The sequence below is a fragment of the Adiantum capillus-veneris genome, chromosome 22 (assembly GCF_014529385.1).
Source record: "Adiantum capillus-veneris isolate H3 chromosome 22, ASM1452938v2, whole genome shotgun sequence".
Taxonomy (NCBI): domain Eukaryota; kingdom Viridiplantae; phylum Streptophyta; class Polypodiopsida; order Polypodiales; family Pteridaceae; genus Adiantum; species Adiantum capillus-veneris.
Window position 1 is genome coordinate 114,430,937 of NC_140952.1, and position 7,325 is coordinate 114,438,261.

General features: G+C 38.1%; 1 protein-coding gene across 1 annotated transcript; it reads right to left on the reverse strand.

Annotated features, from left to right (window-relative positions):
• Window positions 1–3,125: 3,125 nt before the first annotated feature.
• LOC147430051 (uncharacterized) lies at window positions 3,126–4,091 on the reverse strand. The gene has a single exon (XM_086495094.1). The coding sequence runs from the start codon at window positions 4,089–4,091 to the stop codon at window positions 3,126–3,128; it is 966 nt and encodes a 321-aa protein (XP_086351220.1).
• Window positions 4,092–7,325: the final 3,234 nt, after the last annotated feature.

The following is a 7,325-nucleotide window of genomic DNA, read 5'->3' on the forward strand; positions in this document are numbered from 1 at the left end:
TATCGTGTAAATGTACAGTATTTTTTTTATGTCAGTCTTATTCTTTTTGTCTGAACTTATGGAGGTAGTAATGTTGTTGAGGATTTTTTGTGGAGCTACCATACAATACTTTCAAGCTTGGTGAGTTGATGGCATCGAGGAATTCAACAGGTAGAAGCATACTGCCTAGCACTATTTTGTGTTTTGATGTTCAGTGTTTGATTAATGTAGCCCCAAATGAGCTTGCAAAGCGATGCTTTGTTTTGTTCTCCTGACAATAGGAAAGTCAACCAGAGTGGTTAATCCAAGCCTCCCTCCAGTCTTTGAATCTTGCCCCTTATGAACAAAGAAATCATTTCACTAGTTTGTTGCAATATTGTTGACCTAGCAATACATGAAAGATGCTAGGTCGAACATCTATTGCCATAATGAGAGGCATTGCTTCTAGTTGAACCATAAATTTCGCTCACCGTGTATTTGAGTGCTACATCACTTTTATGAACTACAATGTGATCTTCTGTGTGCATTTTTGGACTAGAACAATTAGTAATGTTTTTGGAAGTGATTGAGCGTAAGACTTCCGTCATTGTATACATAATTGAGTTATGCATAAGTTTTTTGCCAGACACTTCCAAGAGATTTCCTATGGAGACCAGCTATAGAAAAAGACTTAGTCACACAAGTTATGGATAGTTGAACATATCCTACTTACATACATAGGCCTACCTCGCTAAAACATGTCTCATTGATATGCCAAAAAAAATTCCACGGCACATCCTTAACGTGAGACAAAGTGTGTGAGCTTTGTTGTACTTTGTGTTGTGTGTGAACAACCTTTACTTACGTGGAAGCTTAGGAGGACAAATTCATGTAAACCATGTGTGTGCACTACTCTAGCCCCTGCGGTAATACCTAGTTAGATAGATATTTGGTGAATGATATTGTATCTTGGATTTTTTGTTTTTAAGTTACTATAGGATTCAGCCTGATAATTTTTTTGTAGCATGCATAATAAAATATTCTGGTCAGTTTATCGATCAACCCTTGATGATTTACTGTAGCATTAAGGTTTTCCTACATATATAAGGTTTCCTTGATGTTGCATGAGGAGCCTGTCATAAATTAGTATTAACTCCCTATGATTTGCCTCGATTTTGTGTCTACATGTCGTTGTTGTTGACAATACGTTTTGGCTTGATACGGGTCCTATGCATTATGAGACTGATTGAGCAATTTGCTCCTTCTCTAGTGCCCTTTAGTTGTAATTTCAACACTATGTATGTATTAGTGATGTGGTCTTCACTCATTGGTAATCTATGCAACATTATTGTTAAAAGCATGATGATTATTTATCTTTGGGTTAATTAAACTATGGGGGAACTGCCTTCCTTTAGTACTGGTACCATCTATATTAACTACGAATTAGTGCAGCTGGTCATGACCCAAAGCTGTTGTCCTACAGAACGAGAGCATGATCTGTTTTAGTTCATTACTGTAAAACATAGGCCAAAAATTATATAGACTTGGACTTGCCCTTTGAACACAAGACACATTCTACCATTTTACTTTTTACTCTGTATGCCTGTAACATTTTGATATGCTCCTCCTTGAGATTGTTTAAAGGTTGGATTTTTGGGTACACTTACTCCCAAGGGGGATTTTACTTAATTGGTTGGCGTGCCTACTGAGATAAATCATTTTAAGTAATAGATCTTGTTTTGGGGCTTGAATTTACTTTAGTGTCGAATTTTGCAGACCATGGCTAGTGCTAGGTTTGTACAATAAATCTCTAACCGTTTTTACATTGGTATAAACAAAGCTGGATTTGATGGGCTTTTGGAATTTGTAGTTGTGTGGTACTTTTTTGCTAAATAGTCTCGAGAATTAGACTGGCTTGCAATTGTCTGGGTTACTTAATGCTTTACTTTTCTTGGTATTTTGTTAACTTTTTCCAAACAACTTGGACACTAGGCCGATACAGTTTCGTTTGACTCAATAAGCGGTTGATTAGATGGTTGACTGTGAGACTGGCTCCAATTGCTTGAACAAAATCTTTAACTACTTTTTTTGAATAGTTATTCAAAACACTTGCTTTAAAATGGGTAAAGGCTCCAAAAAAACCCTTGAAATAGTTTTTCAAGATACTTCCTGTTTTGGCTACTTCGCACTTCAAAAACTTATGGGACAACACTTGGATCAGAAGGGGTGATGGCCTTCTGATCACTACAATAGTTTTTTTTAATAAAACCATTCACTTTTGAAAGGATAAATAAAAAATTAATTTAAGATAGTGGTTAATTTTTTTTTAAAAAGAACCTTATTAGGATACTTTACATTTCAGATAAGAATTAAAACAATGAACAATTTTTAAAAAAATAAAACTCTACTTACACTTGGATCAAAAGTGGTGATTTGATCTGAAGCCATTTGAAAAAACATGGCTTTAGGTTTCTAAACACTTACTTTTGCAGGGTTTTGATACTTGGCACTACTTGACACTCTAAGGATGGTTGGTTTAAGTTAAAAAGTTTTTAAGTAAGACATGGATAAAAATTGATGGGTTCGTTGACACTTGTAATACGCATTCAACGCTAACGAATCTGTTGTCTTGTTTATATGGATGCAGCTGAGAATTCTATCTTTACTTAGGATCTTTTTGGCTTTTGTCGCTAAAGAACCTGGCCTCCTCTACTTTAGAACCATTTTCTCTTGACTATCTCATGTACAAAAGCACTATAATGATACTTCATTCTCGCTTTATGTACATAAATTAATCTAAGACTAAGTCATTTTTGTGCTAATCTCTGTCCTTTGTTTAAAGCGAGTTGTCTTTTGAGCTTATATGTTCTTTTGTGTATAAGTATAAGTTTAATACAGAAAAACACACACACACACACACACACACACACACACACACACACATGCACACTTTTTTTTGTTGTTGTAAATCTATTGGATTAATTTACATGTGGGAAGCCTCAACATGAGGAAAACCCACCATAAAGATCTATACAACCGAACATGAGGAAGTCACTCCATATAGGAGCAAACTTCCAAACTAGAAACTGTTATAGAAAAGTGTCAAAGTCGTGATGTCTATGTCTTTTAGTCTACAATAGTCAAACAAGGATTGCCGTAGAGAGCCTCTAAAGTGAGCGTAGAGCTGAAACTATTGAGATTAAAAAAAAGTAACATTTCTTTTGGACCAGATCGAGGAGAAGGCCCAAAATCTGACCCAATGCATGAAAATCGCACGCGGATGCAATTGCAGTGTGAGTTTTCCGAAAACCCAGAAAAGTTTCCCAAATGCAGCAGAAGGAAACCTCGAACGCAATTGCCTTGAAAGCACAAGCAAGAAATCTCGAGAGTCGAGGAAAAACAAAAGAAGATGAGGAACTGATTCCATTCGATTCGAGCAAGATGAAAATCTTACCCACCGGTAATATGCCAAGCATGCATCTCCATAGAAACACTCTTTGTTTTAATGGCAACTTGCTTTTCCAATTGATGGAAAGAACCATTTTCCACCACCGCTTTGAGTTATGCATGTGCCAAAGCAAATTGCCATGAGACTGTATCCACGGAGGAGGCACAATACCTCTGTAAATTTGCCTTGAAGTCCAATTCTGCATAGAAACAGGTTTGGAACCTGGGGAATTACCAATGAGTTCCCAATCTTTAAGCCTATCCTCCTCATTGAGTATTGGTATAGGTATAAGAGGAGCAAGCAAAGCACATATGTCCCTCCAAATTGGTCGATGGTGCATGCCCAAATTAAGTGTCTGACAAGCACGGGGAAAAGATAACACACAACCATTTTCATCCACAACATCCTCAATACGTCTGATACCCATTTTCATCAAGTTGTAAGCCTTGACCGGTTGAGTAACTGCCAAGGGAAAAGGAAATACTGCAGACCAGTGAAGGCCTTCTTTCCGCAATGAGTTACCATTCAAAGAGGATCTCCTGGACCACTTAATCTGAGAAAGTACATGTTTCCAATCCAATATCAATCTTGTAGAGTGAGGGCAGCCAGGTATGGTACCTTCAAAGCGACCCAATACAATTTCCCATTGATTAGTGATCCAATTACCATATGCCTTTGTGTTCATAGAACTGCACATAGTAGCTAGCATGCGTGACCAAGGTTGTACTTGCGCGAAAAAATCAGCTAGCAGTGTGGCTTTGCATGCCAAAACATGGAAATGTATGTTCAATATATTATGCCCACCATGCGATCTTGGTGTACAAGTAGAATGCATTCTCAACAAGCGTAAAGCTTTGCGTTTGGGGTGTGTCTTCCATAACAATTCCATTGCCTGCGACATAAAGGCTGAAATGTCTTTATGCGTCCAAGACAGCAATGGAAAATAGAATTGAACATGTGCCATCACAATGGGTTGTACTATTCACAGTCGTACATGAAGAGGCCAAGTGGACAATTTCCAATATCTCAGTTTCTGTGCAAGCTTAGCAGTCACCCATTCCATTTGTTGTGTCGCTGTAATGAACCAACCAATCGGATAACCAAGGTGACATATCACATCATGTGGTGACATCAATTGTCCAGGCCATAAAATAGAGTGCCAGTCGCAAGAATTAAGAGACAACAAAATGGACTTTTTGAAGTTGATATGCAAACCAGCTGCCAGCCCAAAATCTGACAAAATCTTCATCAAAGCTTGAAGATTTGCACGATCATTTTTAGGCATTAAAAAAAAGTCGTCCCCATATGCCCGAGGAAGAAAAGAAGGACTCCCTGGAATTTGCACTCCATGTAACAAACCAACGTCAACCATCTTGTCCACATATAAAAGCAATGGGTGAGTGGAAATTGCATAAAGCAAAGCACTCAACGGACAACCCTGTCTAATAGAACGACCCAATTCCCAAGGGTCAGAGAGCCCGTTCGCAATGATAGCACGAGTCATAGCCTCATAATACAGCCAGTAAATGACATTAATCCATTCAGGACCAAAACCCAATCTAAACATAATCTGAGAAATAAAATCCCAGCGAACCGAATCAAAGGCTTTGGCTATGTCTACCTGCAATACAAGTACATCCTGAGAGGAATATTTGCATATTCAATGGCTATCATAGCATTCGCAATATTATCAACAATATGACTTCTCGGAATGAACCCATATTGATGAGGATGAAGGCCACGATGAAGAATCTCCCTTACTCTGTGCACCATCATCTTGGCAACAAGTTTGTATACGAATGTCATAAGAGAGATTGGTATCCAATACCAATCCAATCATCAAAGATTTCAGCCAAATGCTTTTTCGGGAGCAATTTCAACAAACCTTGTTTCCATGAAGATGGAAGCTGCTGTTCTAGCCATGCACTGTTTATCATGAGCAATAAAGCATCTTTCAATTCATCCCAAAAAGCATGAAAAAATTCAGCAGTAAGACCATCCCATCCTGGAGATTTCCCCTTCCCTAGTGCTTTCAAAGCATGATACAGCTCTTCATCTGAGAAGGGTTGTTCCAATGCATTCACTTCATCAGAATCCATAATCGGGGAAACAACTTCTAGAAATTGCAGTCTAGCACAAGATTCTGAAGCAAAGGGGCAGGAGCAGCAAACAATCTAGCATAATGCTGAACGCATTCCTGGGACAGTTGCAGTTTCGAAGAAGTCCATGAGCCATCTGAAATTTTGATGCGAGAAATGGAGTGTCTCTGTCGCGAAGCATGCAAACTTTTAAAAAATTGTTTGGATGAACAACCTTTGTCCGCTATCTGCTTTTCTCTAGATCGTACTTGCCATTTGTGAACTTTACGCATTTGATTGCATGAAATTACATGGTTTGCCTCACATAACAATTCTTGAACAGACTGCACCGACAAACTATCAGAATCCGACTCCTTAATACATTGTCGATGTTGTTTTACCCAAGCCAATGCTCTTCTTTGATCCCCAAGATACCATATTCCAAAGTCCTGAATAACAGATTGCATACGTACCACAAAAGAAAGCCATGCAAATTCAATGTCAGCATGCGCACACATGAAAAGAGGATGTATAGCCATGACAACCATTTGACGGAAAACCTCATGCGATAGGTAACTGCTATTGACATGTAATAAACGGCAAGACGACAAAGCATACTCAGTTCGAGACATATCAAACAACATCTCCAACCATAATGGAGCATGATCTGATAAACATATGGAATGATCTATCCACATTTTACATACAAAAGAGTTGTATTGATTTGCATTGAGAAGATACCATCGATCTAGTCTCGCTCGATAGCGTGTAGAAGCATTAATGGGAAGATTTCAAATGGAGCAGATTTTGTCGGTGGAGTAGCGAGATGCCCATGTTTGCATTGAATTGGTGCTACAAGTAACTTGGTATGGCATGTGGCAAGTTATTTGCTAGTCTTGTTTCTTGCAAGCAGAGCACCTGTGATGCCATTAGCATCGAATTTTCTATAATCTTTGTGAAGGACACGACATTTAGTGATTGAATGATCATATGTGTGTTCGAGTAAGCTTGAAAATTCTTTTGGGTGGAGTTCCATTTGGCTTGTACTTGTAGGCGATATAATTCTTCAAGCATAGTTTGGTCAACTTTGATGTGGGAAGGTTGCATTCTTTCAAGCAAGTGAAGGTTTGCTCGGTCTCGAACACGTGATAGTGTCGTGTATGCAAGGCCACATGTTCATATGTGTTTGGGATTGAAATCTAGTGTTTGCAATGTGAGACCTTGTGAACGGTGGATTGCGCGTGCACTAGATGGTTGTAGTGGGAATTGTGATCTTGACATTCTATTCAAGTACTTTTGTCTATCTGAAACTCATGCACCATATGTTCTATTGGAGTTCATTCTCTCATAATTCTCAATGAGTGTAGTGTTTGATTTTAATAGCGTTTTTTCTTTCCAATGATAGGGTTTGTAAAATGAACCCATAGTACTATTTTTTTTAATTGTTTTTGTGAAAGTCTTTTACTCACCTTCTGCGCCATTAACCAATCTATCGAGAGTGTCCAAGTTTCCTAACAATCATGTCTGTTTTTAGGCTTAGAGTGGCATGCAACCCTTCAGTTAATTTGGGATCTATTGGAATATTTATTGTTTTGTTGTATGAGGTGTTTCTTTCATCAATGGCAATGAATGTGTTATGTTCTCCTTCTGTTTGGTTAAATACTTGAAGTTTGTGGGTATCCTTGTCTTTGCTGGAGTAAAACAGATGAGAAACTTGATGGCTGTTTGGAACAGGTCTAAGATAGTTTTTCTTAAGATACTCTAAATTTTCAATGCTATGTTTCTCAACTCAAAGTCTATTAAGGATATTTATGAATGTTGGATCACTTTGTCTCATAGTT